Here is a 22,942-nt window from a genome sequence, read left to right as displayed (position 1 = left end):
GGAAGCTTTTCTGGACTGACTAAAACTGTTTTTTTTACAGGAATCAGATTTTAGAAGAGGAGATGAAAAAGAGTTTTTGTTTGCCAAAGGAGATAGTTTTACCCCATACATGAGATTGTAAACGCTTAGAGCAGGGGCCAGCAAACTACAGTCCGAGGGCCAAATATGTCCTGCCACCTGTTTTGCACATGGCCCTCAAACTGTGAATGTTTTTCATATTTTTTAATGGTTGAAAAAAAAATCAGAAGAAGAGCAATACTTGAGGACATGTAAAGATTATATAAAATTCAGATGTCAGGGTCCATAAATAAGATTTTTATTGGAACACAGCCATCCTCATTTGTTCATGCACTGACTGCTTTTGTGCCACAGTGCCAGAGTTCAGTAGTTGTGACAGACACCATATGGACACCTTGCCTTTTATGGAAAAACTTTGCTGACACCTACATGGTTAGAGTTTAGTTTAATTTTCTTTTATTCCACCCAACACAACTTCCTGCTTTATGATTAGATGTGATGCTCATATTTAATAGACCCTCAAGATATACTAACTATGTCATTTTTAGTTAATAGTCAATCCTATTGAATTTCTATCTACTCGAATATTTTCTAACAAATGTTTGTTTCTTTTTTAAAATGAGTTTACTAGGGGCATCTGTGTGGCTCAGTCAGTTGAGCATCCAACTTTGGCTCAAGTCATGATCTCTCGATTCGTAAGTTCAAGCCCCACATGGGGCTCACTACTGTCAGCGTGGAGCCTGCTTCAGATCCTCTGTATCCCTCTCTCTCTGCCCTTCCCCTGCTCATTCTCATTCTTTCTCTCTCTCTCTCAAAAATAAACACTTAAAAAAATGAGTTTACTAAATTCAAGAAAAAGAGAGTCCCAAATTAAATATACCTATAGCTCATACTTGTAATCTTCTGTTAATAAGTGAAGTTCATTTTTCAATTAAATTTGATTGCAACTTTAGTACTCCATATAGCAAGATTCAGCTGATACAGATCATAATGAACTTGAATTTACACTTAACCTTTTATTTCAGAATACATCCAAAACTAATTTTATATTTCTCTGTGGTATACATTCATTAACTTGAAAGACAAACAATGATTTCTTTAACAGTTTTATTTATGCCTTATTACAGAATATTTTAATAAAAATTATTGAATGAAAAATAAAGAGCATTGCACTTGTAAGTAAATTGTGCTGATTTTATAATTAGCATGAATATCAGAAAAATTGGGGTTTGAGAACAAGCCTGGGACAAGACATCTTGCCAAAATACAGCCACTATTATTTTGCAGTTAGTGATAAAATATGGCTCTGCCTTCATTCATTTTTTTTTTTAACATTTATTTATTTTTTGAGAGAGAGAGACCACAAGCAGGGGAGGGGCAGAGAGAAGGAGAGACAGAATCCCAAGCAGGCTCTGGGCCATTAGTGCAGAGCCCAATGTAGGGCTCGAACTCACTGACGTGTGAGATTATGACCTGAGCCAAGATCAAGAGTCAGAGGCTTAACTGACTGAGCCACCCAGGTGCTCCTGTTCTTGACGGTTGAAAACAAAACTTATGAAAATGGGAGATTGCAGGAAATCAGAGGCTTTTTCATATTTTACTAGTAATAGAAATAACATACTATACTTGAAAAGAAATGAAATACTTCTGACAGGTGATGGGACAGTTTTTTCAGGCATCAGAGGTAAAAGAAAAGTGCAATTTGGAATGCTTTAGTTTAGTTTTTTTACATAGTCTTGTTTTAGGCTGTTGGGTTGGGGTGGGAGCCAGGGGATGGGGAAGATGCATATTTTGAGACAATGTCTTGTCCTAAATAGTATTTTACCATAACTTTTCTTCTGCCTTTGTTTATGTATCACTTTGCTTGGAAAGCGAAGTCTTAAATCATTAATGGGGGCAAGCAAAGACAAGATTGTCAGTGAGGTGAAACCATCATTGAAATGAAACTGGAAGAGAAGCATTTAGCTGATTTTCGACAAAGCCAACATCCATTCTAGAAAAATGCACCTTCTCTGGTCTGTTGCTGTCTGTTCGTACCTGGTATTTCACTCTCTTGAATTTATGCTTATTGGTTATTCATCTTTGCACTGGTGCTGGAATACTTGTATGTGTTGTCTTGGCTCAGGCAGGGAATGATGGGTTTGGAAGGGTCTGACTGCACAATGACAAGATCTAGGCCATGGTTTGGCAAAGACAATGACAGTAGAAAATATCTTCTTGAATACCTACTAAATATAAAACACTAAGCTAGACGCTCGGTGTATTGGGAGAGGGAGAATAAATAATTGTCTTTGGTCCCTCCAATTACATTCCTGTGAACTCTTTGAACAGGGTGCTTGTTTTCATTGTGGGAAATAGTAATCTCTTTTATGTACTCATTTCTAGGGATCCAGTCATATCACTTGGGGTATATATCACAAACTTAGTGAGTTGTGTTATAGTTCATTTGGGGTCCATTGTAGTTGGTTTTTTTTTTTTTTTTTTAATGTTTATTTATTTTTTTTGAGAGAGAGCACAAACTGGGGAGGGGCAGAGAGAAGGGGAGACAGAGGATCCGAAGTGGGCTCTGTGCTGACAGCAGCAAGCCTGAGGTGGAGCTTGAACTCATGAACTGAGAGATCGTGACCTAAGCCGAAGTTGGATGCTTAACTGGCTAAGCGACCCAAGTGTCCCGTTGTGGTTTTTTTAAGTTGTGGTACAACATACATGATAGGAGATTTCCCATTTTAACCAATTTTAGTGTATAATTTAGTGGCATTAAGTGCAATTCTCATGGTGCAATCACCACTACCATCCATCTCCAGAACTTTTTTATCATCCCAGTTGAAACTCTGTACCTACTAAACAGGAAGTACTCATCTTCTCCTCCCCTCTTTCCCTGGTACCCACCATTCTACTTTCTGGCTCTATGGATTTGATTACTGTAGGTGTCTCATATAAGAGGAATCATACAATATTTTGCCCTTTTGTTTCTGGCTTTTTTTTAAATGTTTATTTTTTTTTTAATTTTTTTTTTTTAACGTTTATTTATTTTTGAGACAGAGAGAGACAGAGCTTGAACAGGGGAGGGGCAGAGAGAGAGGGAGACACAGAATCGGAAGCAGGCTCCAGGCTCTGAGCCATGATCCCAGAGCCCGACGTGGGGCTCGAACTCACAGAGCGCGAGATCGTGACCTGAGCTGAAGTCGGACGCTTAACCGACTGAGCCACCCAGGCGCCCCAGTGTTTATTTATTTTTGACAGAGAGAGAGAGAAAGAGAAAGCATGAGCAAGGGAGGGACAGAGAGAGAGGGAAACACAGTCCGAAGCAGACTCCAGGCTCTCAGCTGTCAGCACAGAGCCCGATGCGGGGCTTGAACTCACAAACCGCAGGATCATGACCTGAGCCAGAGTCGGACGCATAACTGACTGAGCCACCCAGGCTCAGGTTTCTGGCTTATTTCAGTTACATGTCTTCAGGCTTCCTCAATGTTGTAGCATGTATCAGGATTTTATTTCTTTTTAAGAATGAATAATGTCCCAGTGCGTATATATACTCCATTGTGTTTTTAGCTACAGTGTAGACAAGCCAGTAGCCAAATATAAATCTGTACCCAGAGATGGTGACAGGGCACTGTCTTCTCTGGAGCAGCCTATTATTTAAAGACCATGTTAGATTGGGTGGCTTGGTGCCAACAATACCTAAGTGTTATTCCAAATGTTAAAGGACACTGGTGCGAACAGATCAAAGAAACAAGAGTGAAGTCCACTATGCCAGGAAACATATTAAGTTGATGACTAATTAAGAAACAATGTCCTCTTTCCCATATCCCAAGGATGAAACAGTTTTCCAATTCATGCTCAAATGTGAACATTATTACAAGTTAAAAGTGAAAACACAGGATGTAAATCAGCCAAAACACCAATTCAGAGTTGACCCTCTCAGTTGTGGATTAAAACATTGACACCATTTTTTTAAATTATAGAGGTCTTGTTCTCCTAACTCCTGAAGTGTGGCAGGGCTTCCGAGGCCTTTTGCTTATTTGAGGTATAGCCCGTTGCAGAGGGGAAGGAGGCCGTCTGAACTGAGTTATGGACAACTAAGTGTGTGTCATAATACATAATGCCACATTGGTGCTGCTGGCTGGGGCTGTGGTTCTGCCAGAGGACGAAGTGTTTCATGCCTCCCTGTGTAATAAGTTGACTTAGTTGAAAATCCAGGATAACACGTGGCAACCTCTCTCTCATCTTCCTGGGAACCACTACAACCTCAGCTATTATTTGGACAACTGTTATTTGTACGTATTTATACTCTTGCCACCGTCTGATGTTGCTGAGGGCCATCTGATTCGCTCAGCTTCTGGATGCTGCTCTCACGTTGGAAAAGTTGGAACAGAGTGGACGGAGCCTGATGACCTTGTTTTCTCCCCTCTCACGTTGTTCTTTTTCTGAATGTGTTGCTCGGCACAGGAGTCAGCCCCTTTATGCCCAGCCTCCCTAATGCCACTTGCCTAGAGACACGCAGGCCAAGAAGAAACCATCTCTGCTGCTGTCCCCCGTGCTCCCTTTCAGGGATTTCTTTCTGCCGACTTGCACCTCTTGTCTGATATATAATACAGAGATCAAACACTTCTGTTGCATTTGTTTGTTTGAGGGATAATTACAAATAATATCTGAGGGATGATTACCAAACTGAAAATAAGAGAGGTGACATATTTGAGTGACCGTGAAGAGGCCTTCTTCCGAGGGCAAGAATTTATCTGCAGAAATATTAGCTACATTCGTTCTGAAAAGCCACCTCCCGGGGGCCTGGAAGAGCCTCTGCTAGCCAGGAGCCACCAGCGGCAGTTTTGCCCTGCTAAGGCAGTAATATCCATGCCCTGAGGCAACGCCTTCTCTGGAATAGATTTTGTAGCCAAACGAACTCCCAGCTGCCCATCTCTGATGGTAATTCTACCTGCTGCTGTGGAACCAGGGCAGAGCGTGCTTTTGTGTGCAGGATTGGTCCAGACTCTGCAGCCCTTGGCAGCATGGCCTCCTCCCTCTTCCTTCCTTCTACCTCCACCCCGCATTTTTTTCCTGCTGCTTTTTAAAATTGAACAGCCCTGCAGGGAGGGGAAGTCCCTTGGCATTTTGAGTATTGAGGTGCTCAGCAGAACTGCCTGGCATCCTGTTTGTGTGTAGCTGTTTTAATTCACTCTCTAATAGGTCGTTTGGCCTTACCAGCAGAGTCTTAAACTAAACTTGATAATCCTTATGTCAGCAGTGAGGCTCAGGCCAAACATCCAAAAGTGCAACCCTGAGTGATGATTTGAGGGAAGTTTTGAAGCCTATTATTCCCTGGCTGTGTCTGGCTGGCTTCTCTGCCTGGTGCCTCCTCGGGTCATGCTGTTAACATCCCTCATGCTCACTGCGGCTAAGACAGGCAGGTGGTCCGGGAGAGCAGAGTGAACGAAGGACTCTCACGTTCACGTTCACGTTCCCATTCCGTGTAAGGAGCCCCTTCGGTCACTGGAGATGGGACTTGTGCTCTGGTGACGTGCTGGCTCTTGGTGCCCCTTTAACGGATGTGTGCAGAAGCAGGAGTGACGTGCCGATGGTAGAAGAGCTACTCCACTGATTCACAGCCTTCTTGCCGCGGTCCTGATGCAGGCACTGATGTTATCGGGACCTCCTCCCACAAACTGGCCTTCACCTTGCTCCCTGGGGCTGCGGTGTCCCAGGCCTTCTGGAAGTACATTATGTCCTCTCTGTATTGGCTATTATTAGCTATTATTATTGGCCCTCTCACCACTTGATTCACTGCAGTTTGTGGTTTCAGACATTAAAAGTGGCATTTTGGGCAGAGTTAGGGCTGTATTTGGAGATGATTCTAGGAAAATAAGTACCTGCCGGCCACTCTGTCTTTTATTCTGAAGTAGGTGTTCCTTTTCCAGTCTGTTTATTCTGAAGGCAGTGTCCCTATTCCAGTCTTTAAAAATACTACAGCCCTGTGAGACCAGATGATGACTGCAGAGGCTGTAAGTTGTCACAGTTCCTACTAAACCTTTTCATTTTTTTCTTTAAAGGAAACTCTGCTCTTTGGTTCCTGTGATGATGGATTAATGGTTATAGTCAGTGAGTGATGATCATAATCAGAGCTCAAAATTCCATCTCATAATTGATCTTGCTGTAGTGCAGCACATCCTTGTAAAGCATTGTCGCTGTTTAAAGATGGAGAAATTGGGGGAAAGAGTGGCTATGTGGTCATTGACAGGAAAGCATTAGTCTGCCCTAAGAACCATTTTGACCTCTCTCTCAATAGAACAGAAGTTTCTATCTCTGGTTTTCAGACCAATTTGTGTTTTGTCTGTGTGTAGAGGAACACGGCTTAGTATGAATAGGCTCAGTTGTGTTCTTTTGTGATATTTAGGAAGAATCCATAGGAGTACAGTCTTTATGAGTATTTTAAAAGTAGATGGGAGGCTTTTTTTTTTTGACCCCTGGATGCATTGGATCTCCGTTTTCCTTCTTGTCTCCTATCTCCCACATTTACTCGCTTCAGAAGTAATGTCGCATGTAGCCAGAAGAAAAATGTAAAGTACCGAAAGGCTTGAGAATTTGAATTGCATGCTACCTGGGCAGAGATCCAGAATCTTTTTTTTTTTTCCTTAGGTGAGGGGAATTTTAACAAAACTTTGAAATAAAGCTTATTTGTGGGAAAAAACCTTTATTTGTGATCCTAATTCTAAGTGAGATTAGTACTGTGACCTATGCAGAGCTGTGATATTCTTCAGACCTATTATATTTTCGGTCTGGTGTCCATTACTTTCTGTCTACTACCTAAAGCCTTCCTCTTGGACGTGCAGGCCAATTTCATGAAGAGCATTTCTGACATAGACCGTTATTTGTTCTGTTGCTTTTCAGAGAGGATCTGCCAGGGGCCGTACTGATCGTTTTTCACATCATTTGTTTCTCATTCTTGGCCACAGAGCCACGTGAACACTTTCTTTGCAGTCTGATTCACGCACGTAGCCCAAGGATGGCACTTCTCCACTTGGCATTCTTTGGCACAGATTTGTTATTCGAACCGTGGCCCTCAAAACACACTGGCTTGTGGGTGTGGCCGCCTACTGGCCCGTGTTCTGGGCCTGGTCCTGGGGTCTCTTAAATTTATATCCCAGTGTTAGTGGTTCTGGCCTATCTGGTTCCTTTCTTTTAAATGGAGCTAATAAAGCTCAGCTCTGGTTTACATCACAGCAATTTTTTGAAGGGTTAACGAGCTGGGCTTATTGAGATACTTTTAGGTCCTTAGAGGAAAGGTGTGATTTAACCACAGCAAGGCTTCATGCTGGGATTGCCTTCCTACAGAACCCCAAGTGCTTGTCAGACTATCTTCCATTCATGCTCATACCATCCTCCCTGCTAGGGAGGCAGGTGGGTAAGCATTGTTATTGAGTACAAAATAAGTGTTATTACTGTTACTCTTATCTGAAAACGGGGTAATTGTAAAAAAGTAGAACTTGGTAAAACAGATTATGGAAGAAAAACACTGGGGAAAACCTCAGAGTACCATGCTCTTGATGTTGCTGTTTACTTTGGGTCTCAAAAGTCTGATTGCTATACATGAAAACAATAGGAAACATCCCTTCTTCTGGAGAAATGGGACCCGGCACATCCTTCTACATACTTGCAGTAATTGAACACCAGTACTTATTTCCTGTTGCACTGCTTTCTTTATGTTCTAAGGGTTAGTTTAACTCACATCTACCAGGAATGAGTATACATTTCACAGGACTTCTATACGTTGGATCTTTATTTTGGACTTCAAAACTGAATTTCCTCACAGTGGAGTCATGTTGGACAGCATACAGTTCCCTGGGGCCTCTCAGCACAAGAATTGGATGTCCGTAAAAGAGAGATCTTTGGAGAGAGGAGGCCACTACTCTAAGATGGAAGAGAGGGAACAAGCCTCATTTGGGAAGCCAGCTGGGCAGAGGTCCCCAACAGATTTGTCATTGTGCTGTTGAGGATCGGCCATTCATTCAGTTCTGTGGCTTGAGGTCACAGATAGAAGGCCCCTTTCCACCCTCTTCCCACCTGTGTCTGAGACTTTTAGTCTCATCTTGCAGCCTCGTCACACATGGAGTTATTTCTGGTCTTTCGTGGTTGTGTCACAGGACCTAGGAAGGGAGAAGTAGGTCTGAAAGGAATGCAAGGAAAAATGACCACAGTTAGCCTTTAAATCTTGCTGTTTGTTTTCTTTCGGTGTATACCACGACATCACTAGAAATCAATAATTCTCTCTGTGTTCTCTCTAGGAAACAAACATGTACAAACTAAGAAATGATAGGCTTCACAGATCACGTGAACAGAGGAAAGCAGGATGGTTGGATTTTATCTGTCATGGAAGCCTTGGCTTTGACCTATTAAAAAAACAAAACTCAACTGAGTACATTTAAAGATCTGATTGACTTTATTAAATGATTCATGAATCCGGCAGCATCCCATCCTTGCAGATAAAAAGGAGCTCCAAGGAGGCGTACAAAATGGAAGGCTTTTATGGGAAGAAGGGAGTTGGGTGCGAAAAAGCAGTTTCTAGCAAAGAATGGTTTGTTTCGGGCAAGGTCACCTTCCTTTAGGGTGAAGGCAGGGGTCTGTCAGGCAGATGACCTCGCCTAGTACTTACCAGGTAATTCCAGATTGGTGAAAGGTCACATTCCTGGGAGAGGCTGAAACTGTAGTGAGGTTAGTTATTAAGTCTTTGCTTAATCGGGCATCGGGCTTAGCATAGGTGACTCCATTTGGGGCCTGCTTTTATTTATTTATTTTTTAACAGAGCAAAAATGTTTCATCTTGATAATCCACACTTCTGTCTTTACTTGGTGAAAGGAAAGGTTTGTTCAGTTTTCTAAAGATACTGGGAGTATTTGGTGAAGGATAGCAGCTGCGTGCACAACAGTTTTCAAATGTTGTATTTATACTTACTTAGATTTACGTTTTTCTTCTTAAATTGTCCAGTTTGATACTTATTAATTACAAGTAGTATCACGAATGTTTGAAGTCTTAAATTCTATTTCCTTATCAAATATTTGTAGTTTTGTGTAGCTGTTTATCGTTATGTTCCTGTACAGCAGGCTTTTTTTAAAATGCTGGCTTCCAGCACAACAGGGCTCTGTGTTAGTGTGTGTCAGAGATGTTTTCAGAAAGAAAGTGGCTTAGGTTTCAAAATTCCCAAGGGAGTTGTTATAAAACAACAGTGAGGAGAAAAAACTCAGCATGATTTAAATACCTCAACATGATTCTTTTTTAATTTAAATTTTTCCTGTTAGGTCTTTTATTTCCCAAACAATAGACTGCTTTGCTCTTCCTGAACTACTTTAGGCTAGAGAGAATTTTTTTGAGTTTAAGCTCTTTCCTCTTTCCTGTCTCAGGTACCTAATTAAATAGAGCCACTTGTGCTTATGTTCATCCAGAATTCCAGTAGAATTCTTCCAGCTGAACTAGAGCAATCCCACAGCAGGTTCCGGATACAAAGGTGGCAAGGAAAGTAGGAGTAGCAGGTGAAAGAATGTGCTCATTTCAGTCACCTCAGCGTGACTGGCTGGGGTGCCCTCACTGGGGCTTGAGCTGGGGTGTTGGAAGGGGCACCACCCACAGAAAGGGGCTGGAGGTGCAGCGGTACAGGAGCCCAGGTTCCAGAAGTTAGGCTGCCTAGGCTTACATCTCCATTTGCCTTTCTTTTTCTTTTCCAGCTTTATGAATCTCAATTTTGCACCCTTTACTGGCCATGTACCTGTGGGCAAGTTACTTAAGCCTTTTAAACTTCAAGTTCAGCTATAACATGGGAACTAATAATAAGTATCTGCTCCTTGGGGTTTTGAGGATCCAGTCGGATGGCCTCATGAAGCCCAAAGCATAATGCCTGGCACACATACTTGCCCAGTAAGTTGGCCAGTAACAATCTTTATTTTATTAGGGTTGTCAATACATATGTACTGTTCACTCTGATTTTTTAATAGACATTTAATAATACCGGCATTGGTAACTTTGTTAGAAATATCTCCTATTTTGGGGGCACCTGGGTGGCTCAGTTGGTTAAGCATCCAACTCTTGATCTCAGTTCAGGTCTTGATCAGTTCAGGGTTATGAGTTCAAGCCCCGCGTTGGGCTCCGCATTGGGCCTGAAGCCTACTTTAAAAAAAAAATAAAAAAAAAAAAAAAAAAAAAAAAAAAAAAAAAAGAATCTCCTGTTACAATACATTTGAGTTCATAAAAATTTAAATGGACCTGGTAAAAACCCCCATAAGGGAAGTAAAAGACACATGACAAAGGAAGGGGGGATATATTTGCAATTCATACCATAGACAAAAGGGTTTACTTCTCTACTGTATAAAGAACTACTAGTCACTAAAACAATAGACAGTTGTAAAGTTTTTTATGGTGATATGCTTCCATTTAACTGTGCTACAGATTTCATGTTGTGAATACATATATACTCCGAGCAAAACGGGAAAACTTTAGGTTGGAGCGGGGCTTGGGACACATGTTGCCAAAGAAACGGCCATGAGTGTGTAAACAGACCTGAAATTTTTGTTTTTCCCCATAAGATAGCTCCCTCTCAGAAATGTTCTGTTACGTCCATGGTACCCTCATATTTACTCTGTCATCCAGGATTTTTCTTATCTCCTTTTCCTGACTCCCCCATCTCCAGAAAGTCACTGAGTCTTTTCTGTGTTTCATTCAGAGTATCTCACATCTGCTCCAGTCTTTCCAGTCATGCAACTACTAATCTCTGTCATGACTGAGCTGCTGCTCTGGTTTCCTTTACTTTGTCTTGCTCCCTCGTCCCTTCAGCACAGTATACCACACCCAGATCAGTTTCCCTAAAACAGGGTTTCATGTTGGGCCACCAGCCCTCAGTGGTTCCCCACCATCTAGAATGGAGTCTGACTTCTGAACCGGACCCTCAGGGTCCCTTAATGTGATTCACCGTCCTATGTCTCTGGACTTAGTCTTTCTCACTATGATTCTTCAGGGACCCTCCAAACACCTAACCTGGTCTGCTTGACCCTGCTGCCCTTGCCCATTTCTGCCTTCATGCTAATCTCCTCCTTCTGTTTTCTGAGTCTTATACTTGCTGCAAGCCCCAGCTCAGTTCCCGTCTCCCCTAGATGGCTGTCCTAGGTGCCCAACCTCAGCGCCCATTGTTTTCTTGCCTTGATGCATTTACTGATTGCCTGTACCTCCCCTCTCACACTTAACTTTTGCCACCTTTGTTGTCTTCGGTAAACTTTTTCACTGAAGCAGGACATACTACAGAAAAGTACCTAGATCACAGAGTAAGTCAGTAACTTTTCACGAGGTGGACACACCCGTGTCATCCATGTTTCTCTCTTCTGATTCACACCCTGTCTCCCTAACTAGATGGTAAGCACCTGGGAGACAGAACCAAATCGCATGCCTTTGCATAAAAATGCATCACATCAGGTACTCGGTGACATTTCAGATCAGGAATTGGAGCTAAGAAAGGGGTCTAGGCTTTGACAAATAAGAAATACATAGAAATTTAAAGGAGTACACGAAATTTCCATTACTAACTACAAATTCTTTCTTGACAACTAGTTAACAGTTGAGGCACGATTAGAGGGAATATAGCTTTGGCGAGTCCTGTTCAAGGATTCCTAGATGGTGACCTGTATGTAAATAAGACCTTTAAATCTGTTGCCAACAAGGCCATGTCATACTTTCTCTTTTCAGACATAATGTTCACAGACATATGCAGCATGAGTTTTTGTTGTCATTGTCTCCAGCAAATATTTATGGATCACATGCATCCTACTAGGTACGGTTCCAGTGTACGGTGCTATTCAGCTGTGAATAACATAAAAGATCCTTCCTCTGTAGAGCTTATATTTTAATGAGTCACTAGAAATAGTTGACAGAACTAAAAGAAAGGCTTAAGACTAAAGATACAAGGACTAAACAATACGATAACTGACAAATTGTTACAAAATCCTCATCAACATACAGAGAGAAAAAGAACATGGAGATAGGAGGGGCTAAAGGAAGATTAGCACCACCCTAGGGGTTTCTGGGTAAGAAATCCATTTATGATATTATCAAAAGGTATGAAAGAGGATGGCAACTCAGAAAGGTAAAACAAGTTCAGGGTTAGAGAGAACAGATGTCAAAACCATCATAGGAAATACTCAATTTTCAAGAGCACCTTACAGTTTATAAGGAAGGTACTTTGACTTGTTCCTCTTACTGGATTTTTGCCCACTCTGATCTCGTACAGTGGGTGGTATCATCTACGCACAGTCATGCAGCTCCCGTGTGCCGGGTGTAAGTTGACGCTGACTGCAGCACTCTCCCAGGCTGCTCTTATCACCATATTTACTATTTACTTTAAACCTAAAGCATGAGGATCTCTCTGGCAGATCACGCCGTCTACAGGTTATCCACATAAGGCAAGGTAAAGTTACAGGGGTATCACTTGCCAGCTCCCAGCTGTGGCTCTATCACTTGGAAACATAAGCAGAGGGAATGGAAGGTAGAGGACCCACCCATAGGCTGCTAATCCTTAAAAAGTAACTTGTTGAAAGTGTTACGAGTTCCCTTTTAGTTTAGTTTTGTCTTGTCTTTTATTGCCCCTTTGGTGATACCTTTTTAGCATGTAGAAGGCTTTGGTTTGCAAAGCTATAAATCTGCCAGTCTTGTCGACATGGCTTTCACTTCAAATTAATGTTCAGCAAAGGGATTAGCCGATAACCGTTTCGGGCTGTATTTCTTTACACAAAAGGGTGGATATGGTTTGAACAGGCTGCCAAAGCCAGGAAGAGAAGTTAATTGTACAAATCAATGCAGGCAAGAGCTGGTCACCTTTCTGAAAGACAAGACAATGCAGCATACAACCTCTAAATAGATCTTTGGGGTCAAGTTGATGTCATGTTGAAGGATCAATATTTACGGGGCTTTATAAAGTTAGCCTTTAATGAACCCCAGGCATTTTGCTAGGTCATTAATTGCAGGAAGAGGAAAGGCAACAGCTATCGAAGTCCATGGCTGTGGAGCTTGTGTAAAAATAAGTGAAGAGACGGTCACTTGCTTATGTGCAAACGTCCCATCCTAGGTTCTCCCCAAGCATTGTTGGGTTTGTGTATTAAAAGACTTTCTTGAGATTTGACTGACATTCTAAGAAACGGCAACTCTTGTATCCTAACAGAAGTAAGACCCTTTACACTTCAACAACGTTATCTAAGCAGTTAATTTTCCTAAGCAGGGATGAGTTCTGATTATCATTTTAGATTCTGCCTTATAATTGTGCTAATCACAAGGGCCGGTCCCTCTCAGAGTATGACTCATCCCTCTCTCTGATACCCTTGAAAGCTTTTAGAGTGAAGAATTGGGGCACCTGGCTGGTTCAGTTGCTAGATAGAGGGTAGAACATGTGACTCTTGATCTTGGGGTCATGAGTTCAAGCCCCAAGTTGGATATGGAGCCTACTCTAAAAAAATAAAATATTTTTTTAAAAAGTGAAGAATTATAATATAAACTTACTTTAGGATGCTAGCTTGAATCCAAGTCAGGTGGAAGGTTGTTGATAAATATCATCATTTTTGGGGTGCCTGGGTGGCTCAGCCAGTTGAGCGTCCGACTTCAGCTCAGGTCATGATCTCACGGTTCATGGGTTCGAGCCCCCCCGTTGGGCTCTGTGCTGACAGCTCGGAGCCTGAAGCCTGCTTCGGATTCTGTGTCTCCCTCTCTCTCTGCCCCTCCCCTGCTCACACTCTGTCTCTGTCTCTCAAAAGTAAATAAGTAAATAAATACATAAATAAATAAATAAATAAATAAATAAATGTAAAAAACAATTTTTTTTTTAAATATATTATCGTTTGCACGTGTAATATCATCCAGTAGAAGACTATTTGGTATATATAAGTGTTCTGTATTCCTCACGAGGTTGTCAGGATCACTCCTGGGTTAGGAACCTTATCTTCTATTTATTTTAGTCAGTGCTTCTACCAAATGTTGTTGACTAGTTGGAGGAAGGTACCGTATCAAATTTTCTCTTGACTGTCATCAGATCCCATTGAGGGTCCTGTCAAGTCAGGGCTGAAAATCATAGAGACAGCTTTGTTGGGCCCTGGGAGTCAGGGTGTTTGTTATAAGTTCTTGGTCAGAGCTGCTCAGCAGATAAATTTTAAAATTGACTTTTCAGCTCTCTTCTCCTAGTGCATCTTGTTAGAGGAGGCTTTAAAATTCAGGGCACCTTGGTGGCTCAGTCAGTTAAGGGTCCAACTTCAGCTTATGATCTCGCAGTTTGTGGGTTCAAGCCGCGCATCTGGCTCAGTGCTGACAGCTCAGAGCCTGGAGCCTGCTTCAGATTCTCCGTCTCCCTCTCTTTCTGCCCCTCCCCTGCTCACACTCTGTCTCTCTCTCTCTCTCTCTCTCTCTCTCAAAAATAAATATTGAAAAAAAAATTTTTTTTAATTCACCGGAGAGAAGAGCTACTGTTCTTTTCTCACTCCCACCCACATCCAGGATCGTTTTTCAGAATAAATACTGAAAAGAAAAAGCATGAGAGGTTTGTTGGGACGGTTGCAGTGTATTTTACAAGAGAATCTGCTATTTGCTCTTTTCACCTGTAGTTTTCTTTGGACACTCATTTGGATTTGTATTCTCTCTTTTCAGCTCTTTGAGAACTTCTACTTTGGCACCCTGAAGCTCAATTCCATTCACATCTCTCAGAGGTTCACGGTAGACAGCTTTGGGAACTACGCCTCCTGTGGGCAAATTGACTTCTCCTGAGGAGGATCTTGGGAAGCGCCAAAAATTGAACATCCTCCCGAGGTGCCAGGCGAAGAAGATCTTTGTTTTTATTGCCGATGAGGGATGTGGAAATTTGGATGGTGACTTTCCTGGGTGGTTCCCCACAACACAGCGTGGTCTCTAATATAATACTTGTCCACAGTCAGTAAACTGCCGGTCAGCCCAGGTGGTTGTGGGCACAAGGGGAACTTGTGTCTGGAACCCTTGGCTTGTTCCTCTTTCACAGGGTCTACTTTCTTTCTGAAGCTCTTCTCTGGAAACGTACCGCTCAAGCCCACTGGAGCTAAGATTCGCATTATTTCTTATACACGTACTGATTTTGCCCCAGCCGTTAAGTTCTTTCATATTAACACTTTAAAAGAGAGTTTTATTTTTTTATTTTTATTTTTTAATATATGAAATTTATTGTCAAATTGGTTTCCATACAACACCCAGTGCTCATCCCAAAAGATGCCCTCTTTAATACCCACCACCTACCCTCCCCACCCTCCCACCCCCCCATCAACCCTCAGTTTGTTCTCAGTTTTTAAGAGTCTCTTATGCTTTGGCTCTCTCCCACTCTAACCTTAAAAGAGAGTTTTAAAGACATGGTTTTATTACCGTCTCCACGTAAATCGAATGTCTCCAGTTTTAACAAGGTTTGATTTTTACTTCCCTTTGTACTGTAACTTTTAATCACTACCCAGAATTCCTTTGTGGTAAAAAACACATGACATGAAGTTTACCATCTTAACCATTTCTTTGTAAGTGTGTAGTTCAGTAGTAGTAAGTATATTCACGTTGTTGTGAAACATCTCCAGAACTTTCTCATCCTGCAAATCTGAAACTATACCCATTAAACAACTCTCCGTGTCCCCCTCCCCCAAGTCTCTGGCAGCCACCCTTCTGCTTTCTCTTTCTATGAGCTTGACTGCTTTAGATACCGCATATGAGTGGAATCATACGGTATTTGTCTTTTTGTGACTGGCTTATGTCACTTAGCGTGACGTCCTCAAGGTTCATCCATGTTGTGTAGTGCATGTCAGAATTTCCTCCCTTTAAGAAAGGCCAAATAATATTTTGTTTGACGTGTACCCTGTGTTTTGTTTATCCATTCAGCCACTGATGGATGCTTGGGTTCCTTGACTGTCGTGAACAGTCCTCTGTGAACACGGCTGTACAGATACCTCTTCCTGATCCTGCTTTCAGTTCCTTTACTACTCAGTTTTATCTTCAGCGAAATAACATCACGTGTTTTTTTTTTTTTTGATCTTTTACTTTGGTCTGTCCTTTTTCTTCTGAAGTTGGTACCCTTTTATGTTTGTTGGATTCCTGTTCCTTATCCTACCCCCCAACCCCCAGCCTTCCCAGGCCAGTGATGGAGTTGCAGTATCGTAGCTCCTTTGTGTCAACTCTGCGGGGCAGCAGCAGCAGAAACCGCGATGGCATCAGCAGGGCCGTGCACGGTTCCACGGGGCAGAGTCAGCTGCGGAAGGACCGTCGCCCTTCCTTGCTCCAGCCTCGCTCTCACCTTCCTCTCCTCTTCACATTTCTTCTCCCTCCATGTCCCCTCTTTCTCTTTCCTTCATTCCTTACTCTTGATTCCTTCTGTTTGAAAAGTGTGATTCTGAACCCTGTGCATTAAGGCCACTACCTAGTAAGGGCTGTGTAGAACACTCAGGTTTGCTTATCAGTGTGACTGCCCAGATCACTTGTGAATAAATGAATTTCCAGAGTTACTGTTTTTCTTTCACTCTTACACAGTTTTAGTTTGACTCCCTTAGTCAACGTATGTCAGGACACAGTGTTGCCATCACTTAGTTGCTGGCATAGCTGTTAACCGTTCCTCCAGAACTTACATGTTCGTGCCTGCAGGGTTGGTTTTTCCCCAAACACTCAGTAACATGAGATTTTATCTCGTTTACCTTCAGTGGTTGGATGGCGCGGTGTGCACGGTGCAACAAGTTCTCCCAGAGATTGTGCTGCATAGCAACGTTGACAGTGGAGTTTGGTGCCCTCACCTCATCTCCGCGCATCTCTCTTACTGCCTTCTTTCTGCCACACGCCACTGGGCAGCCTTGCCCAGGAAGTAAAGATGTCTTGTTTTGTTTTTAATGTTTTTTCGTGTTTATTTATTTTTGAGAGAGAGAGAGAGATGAGTGAGTGCAAGTCGGGGAGGGACAGCGAGAGAGAGAGAGGGAAGGAGATAGGATCTGAAACAGGCTCCATGCTGATAGCAGAAAGCCGGATGCGGGTTCAAATTCAGGAACCATGAGGTCATGACCTGAGCTGAAGTCGGACACTTAACTGACTGAGCCCCCCAGATACCCCTAAAGAGGTCTTATTTTGGATGTTAGAGATTTATGACTTGTGTTTCTAGTAAATTTTTTTATCTTTGGAAAATGTAACTTTATATACCAAATTCTCAATTCTTTTTTTTTTTTTAAGATTTTATTTTTTAAGTAATCCCTACACCCAATGTGAGGCACAAACTTACAACCCTGAGATGAAGAGCCACATGCCAAGCACCCCCAAATCCTAAATTCATAATAGAATCGGAACTTCTGTTATTTAAAATTTAGAGGCAACTGTGCATTTTAAGGACATATTGTATTATTAAGTAATTTTTCACAAGTAATTTACTCTCCTCTCACGACTTTATGGTGGATTTTTCCAGAGGCTACGTGACGTAGTGACATCATCACTCTGATGGTTAATGGAGCGTGTGCTTATGTATTTTTGTATTTCCTAGAATCTTGTAAGTTGTAGAAATTCAGAAGAATCTCTCAAGATTCAGGGTCCCCTCTCACCAAATTGTAATGCGGTTCGTATTGGAAGATTTGCTGTGTTTATAATCAAATCTCCTTAAATATTATCAGTTAGTATTTCATCCTGTATTGAAATAGAGTTAAATTGCAGCTAACATCACTCCAGCCAGTTTTTGAGGCACTGATTTCACCCAGCTCCTCAAAGAGGAGGAGGGAAGACAATCCCACTGCAATTATTACACAAGATCTGTGCTGTTATATAAGGAATTTTGGCATGGAGAATAATTTTGATTTTTTTGGAGGGGACACAGTTTGCCCCAGATGAACTCCTTACCCATGGTAGAAACATGATAAATGTTACTTATAGTGGTTATTTTTTTAAGTGAGCTCCAGAGTTTACTACATTGGACATTGATGAGAATCCAGCTTCGTAAAGACACAAAGTTTGCTTCAGGTTCGCTTTTGTGTTGTGCTCTTTTCCTGGAGCTGACAGGAACCCGATGGCACCAGAGGTATGTTGAGTTGAGAAACACCTCTCAAATTCTTTTAAAAAAATTTTATTTATTTATTTTTTTAACGTTTATTTATTTTTGAGACAGAGAGAGAGCATGAACAGGGGAGGGTCAGAGAGAGAGGGAGACACAGAATCTGAAGCAGGCTCCAGGCTCTGAGCTGTCAGCACAGAGCCCGATGCGGGGCTCGAACTCACGGACCACGAGATCATGACCTGAGCCAAAGTCAGAAGCTTAACCGACTGAGCCACCCAGGCGCCCCTCAAATTCTATCTTAATGCCTATAGGGAACATGGATATCAAAGCCCCAGGATGCTATAGCTGTTGTGGCTGTTTTATTAATAGCTTTTTAGTTGTCAATAACAAAATTTTTAAATTTTTTTTCAATGTTTATTTAGTTTTGAGAGACAGAGCGTGAGTAGGGAAGGGGCAGAGAGAGAGGGAGACACAGAATCCAAAGCAGGCTCCAGGCTCCAAGCTGTCAGCACAGAACCGACATGCGGCCTGAACCCACCAACTGCGAGATCATGACCTGAGCTGAAGTCAGAGGCTTAACCAACTGAGCCACCCAGGCACCCCTAATAAAATGTTTTTTAAACAAAAGATAAAATAAATTCACTTTGTGAAAAATAATCTAGCTGTACATTCATGCTTTATGTTTTTTTCAATATGCATTTTATACTTCAGTTTAAATGTTGTTTTAAAAACAAATTTCATCCTCCAGAGGTTTGTCCTCCCTATGCATTTAAGCACATATCATATATCATACTGTTAAATAGTTTTTCACAAATAATAATATTCGTGGAATGCTCACATTTGTCATTTATTTGTGTATAAGCTCATTTAATCTTTACAACAGCCCACTTAAGTTGGTATTATTCATTACCCTCATTTTACAAACTGAGGCTTCACAAGGTTAAGAAATTTGCCTGAGGTCATAACAGGCTTATACCACCAATTCTTAAAATGTGATCCGTGGACCCCCTGTGAGTCCCTGAGAACCTTTTAGGGCTGTATGTGGTCCACACTATCTTCTTAAAAATACTAAGGTATTATTTGCCATTTTCACTCATTCTCTCATGAGTGTGTACAGTGGAGTTTTCCAGAGGCTATGGGACATGGTGACATCATCACTGATGGTTAATGGAATATGTGCTTGTATATTTTGTGTTTTCTAGAATTTTGTAAAGTTGGAAGGTTTACATTATGTTTTTAGACTTTAACTCCTTTTGCTCTCAGTACTTCTGTACTCCAGCTACCTGTTTTCAGTTTTATCTGCTGTTACGGGCTGAATTATATGCCTGAGAATTTATATGTTGAAGCCCTAACCCCTCAGTAGCTCAGAATTGCAACTGTGTTTGGGGACAGGGCCTTTAAAGAGGTGATTAAGTAAAAATGAGGCTGAGGCTTTTAGGGTGAGCCCTAATCCAGTCTGACTGATGTCCTTATAAGAAGAGGAACTTAGGACACACAAAGAAACATCAGATCCCTGGCCTCCAAGGTCCACCCCCTGGGTCTGTCTTCAAAAAGGGTTGGCGATGACATCACCAAGGCAACCGGTGATTGCAAGGGTCTGAGGATTACAGTGAAACTGACCTTCTAGCACAGACAGGCCCCAATTGAGGTAGTTCCTTCTGCCTTGCCCTGATCCAGGGGCTGCAATGCTGATGGCTGCTAACTTCCTGACATGAACAGTGATGTGGAGAAATGTCCAGTTAAGAACTAGAAAAGAAAATATTTCAATAGAGGATTGTTTGACAACCAAAGGAAAAAAAAAAATCTGTGCATGCACAGAGGAAAGACCATGTGTGACACAGCAAGAAGGCAGCTAGCTATCTGCAAGCCAGGAAGAAAGACCTCAGGACAAACCAAGCCTACCAACACCTTGATGTTGGACTTGTACTCTCCAGAACTTTGAGAAAATGCATTTCTATTGTTTAAGCCACCCAGTTTGTGGTATTTTGTTATGGCAGTCCTAACAAACTAATATGCCTGTGCTTTTTTTTTTTTTAAGTTTATTTATTTTGAGAGAGAGCATGAGTGGAGGAGGGGCAGAAAGAGAGAAAGGGAGAGAGAGAATCCTATGCAGGCTCCACACTCCTAAGCGTGGAGCCTGATGTGGGGCTTGAACTCCCAAACCATGAGATTGTGACCTGAGCTGAAATTAAGTTGGACACTTAACTGACTGAGCCCCCCAGGCACCCCAGTAATATGCTTATTATAACGCAGGAGCTAATCTGTGTGTATTGAGCCAGACATTAAAGAAACTTGCAAAAATGTAAGTGCCCTCTTCTAGATTTTTTTTGGGGGGGGAATATAGTTGTGTTTCACAAAATACGTTATTTTGTTAATATGTAATGGGTTCATTACTCTTCTTTTTAAATAAGCATTTTTTCCCCGATTCTCGGATTTCTTTAAAGATCTGATTCTTTTTAAAGAGCAGTTTTAAGTTCACAGCAAAATTTAGAGGCAGGCTTAGTTTTATTTTCAAGTACAATAGATGATATCTATATCTATATATCTTACATAAACCAAAGTTACATAAACCAAAGTTCTATTGAGGATTCCTCAATACACTTTGAGTGTAAAGGACTCCTGAGACCAAAAAGCTTGAGAACTGCTATACTACACTATACTTCTTCCAAATAGGATCATATTACACATGAGCTTCTGTAACAAGCTCTTCTCATCCGGCAATATATAGTGGGACATTAGTTGTCAATACAGGTTACATTATTATTATTATTAATTATTTTGTTATTTTAGAGCAAGCACATGTGCACAGGGGAAAGGGGCAGAGGGAGGGAGAGCGAGAATCCCAAGCAGGCTCCATGCTCATCATGGAGCCCGACAAGGGGCTTGATCCCACAACCCTGGGATCATGACCCCAGCTGAAATCAAGAGTGGGGCGCTCAACCGACTAAGCTACCCAGGCTCCCCCTACCTATGTTATTTATAATGTCTGTGCACTAGTCCATTGTGTGTATGTATTGTACTTTAACTAGTTGGTCCCTGAGTAATGGACAATGAGTTGGTTTCCAGGTATGGCTATTATAAACAATTCTGGATTGAATATCTTCATGCATTTTTTTTTAATGCTTGTGAAGTCATCCAGAAATGAGATTAAATGGTTTTAAAGATGTGGTTAGATTTAAATTTCTTATTTGGAAATGAGGGTTCTTCCATTTTGTATTGCTAAATATTAAATACAAACAGAAAAATGCATAAAACATACATACCATTTAACAAATACACCCGGCAGCTTTGGGGCCCATTGGTCTGAAAAGGCTGACCTGCTAAGTAATTCTCTCATAGTTTGGGAAAAACTTCTTCTTTATAAATTTCAACTGTCCATTTTCTACAGCTCTTTTACCTGTCATCTGGAAAATTGGATTCTCTCTCCTAAATTAGCTTTCCTATTATTAGCTTAACTAACAGTCCTGGACTCCTGTGGGTTTGCTTTCAGGGCAAATCAACTGACCCAGCTTGAAGGTGTGGCCCAAGACCAGTTTCTCTGGAGGAGCTGCCCAGGAGTGTGGGAAACCTTTTGACCTTCAAAAGTCTGGAAACATCTATTGTCTTATTGATGGGCATCTTGTCAGTGCCCTTCCAAACTCTTTATCAGGCAACTTTGGTAATTCTAGAAGATCAGGGACTTCATGAGATAGTACTGGAAAGGGAGAGCTATATCTAGAATCTACTGCCTCAGTGCCTTGTGGTACACACTTAGCTTTGCTAGAAGACTAGGATGAGATGATGCGGGGAAATGGCAAGTTTTAGCACATCTTCAGAACTATGGTACATCAGAGCCTTCTCTTCCCAACCTGTGAGAAGAACTAACATTTTGTAAATGCCCACTGTGCTCAAGCACTTAATATGTGATTTTGCATGAGTTTCACAGCAATCTTCTGAGATCTTCTGCAATCTGTAATAGAAACAAGATTAGGGAATTTGCCCAATAACACAGCTAACAAGCGGGATCACCCCAGTCTGACAACAGACTGTGTTCTTCCACTATACCATGCTGCTATAAAACCCAGCCAGGTAGCTTTATTTACTGGGAGATGAAGAGATCAATGGCCAGGGCCTCACTGCAGCACCACCTCTAAATCCAACCGCAAAGCAAAAAGAAAACACGGAAAAGGAGCTATTGTTTTCTGTTTTCCCAAAGGGATCCCAACCCAAGCCATTGATGCGATCAGAATTCCCAGGCAGGCCAGATTCAGGGTGACTACGAACCGTATTACCTGTGTTTTTTTCCTACCGATTAAGATCATGTGTTTCATTGCCTTTGTTTTTTTGTTTGTTTTGTTTCTTTTTTTTTTTTTTAAATATCACAGCAGCCAAGTCTTTTTATAAAAACACAATCTAGGGCTTGGGTCCCAAAAGTTCCTTATGTTTTGTCCTGTCAGATTCTCTGTTTCCTTTTCAATTTATCTGTAATGTAAGCCTCACCCCATTTCTGCTCTGATCCTGGGACTGCCCAGCCTCCAGCCTTTCCAACTGGTATGTCAACACATTTCTACAGGTAATGATAAGGGTCACAATATTAACAAAAACCTGGACACCTCAAAACCAGCCTCCCCCCGCAACCCCCTTCCCCAGTGGCTTATTAAAATCAACTTGAAGTCAAAACCATGAACAAATGTGCCTTTTCCAAATTTGCAGCCTCAAGACAGATGAAATGGTCAAACGTGTTTGCCTTTTAGGGTTGCCCTTAGGAAGAGCTAACAAAAGGGGTGACGGCCCTTAAACAGCTGCTTGGGGAGAAGGACATCTGCCTCTTTTACCAGCCATTCAGTGCTCAGGCCTTGCCTTGAAAAGAGCACGCGGGGCTGGGAAGCAATAGTTCTGGGGCAGCCAGTTGTTATA

The 22,942-nt window shown here is 41.8% G+C and overlaps 1 protein-coding gene across 3 annotated transcripts in view; it reads left to right on the top strand.

Annotated features, from left to right (window-relative positions):
* The window catches only part of ASCC1 (activating signal cointegrator 1 complex subunit 1), a 106,137-nt gene extending 87,243 nt beyond the window's left edge, over nucleotides 1–18,894 (top strand). For 2 of the 3 annotated variants that reach the window (XM_049645191.1, XM_049645192.1), the window contains exons 10-11: nucleotides 14,674–14,832; nucleotides 16,722–18,894. In XM_049645191.1, coding sequence (XP_049501148.1) covers nucleotides 14,674–14,790 — 117 coding nt within the window. In that variant the 3' untranslated portion in view covers nucleotides 14,791–14,832; nucleotides 16,722–18,894. Of the gene's footprint in view, nucleotides 1–14,673; nucleotides 14,941–16,721 lie in introns of those variants that run through there. The other variant, XM_049645193.1, reaches the window with a different exon arrangement.
* The last annotated feature ends 4,048 nt before the right edge of the window (nucleotides 18,895–22,942 follow it).

This window comes from Panthera uncia, chromosome D2 (assembly GCF_023721935.1).
Source record: "Panthera uncia isolate 11264 chromosome D2, Puncia_PCG_1.0, whole genome shotgun sequence".
In the NCBI taxonomy this organism is placed as follows: domain Eukaryota; kingdom Metazoa; phylum Chordata; class Mammalia; order Carnivora; family Felidae; genus Panthera; species Panthera uncia.
Note: the sequence above shows the minus strand (reverse complement) of the source record. Positions and strands in the feature narration are given on the sequence as shown.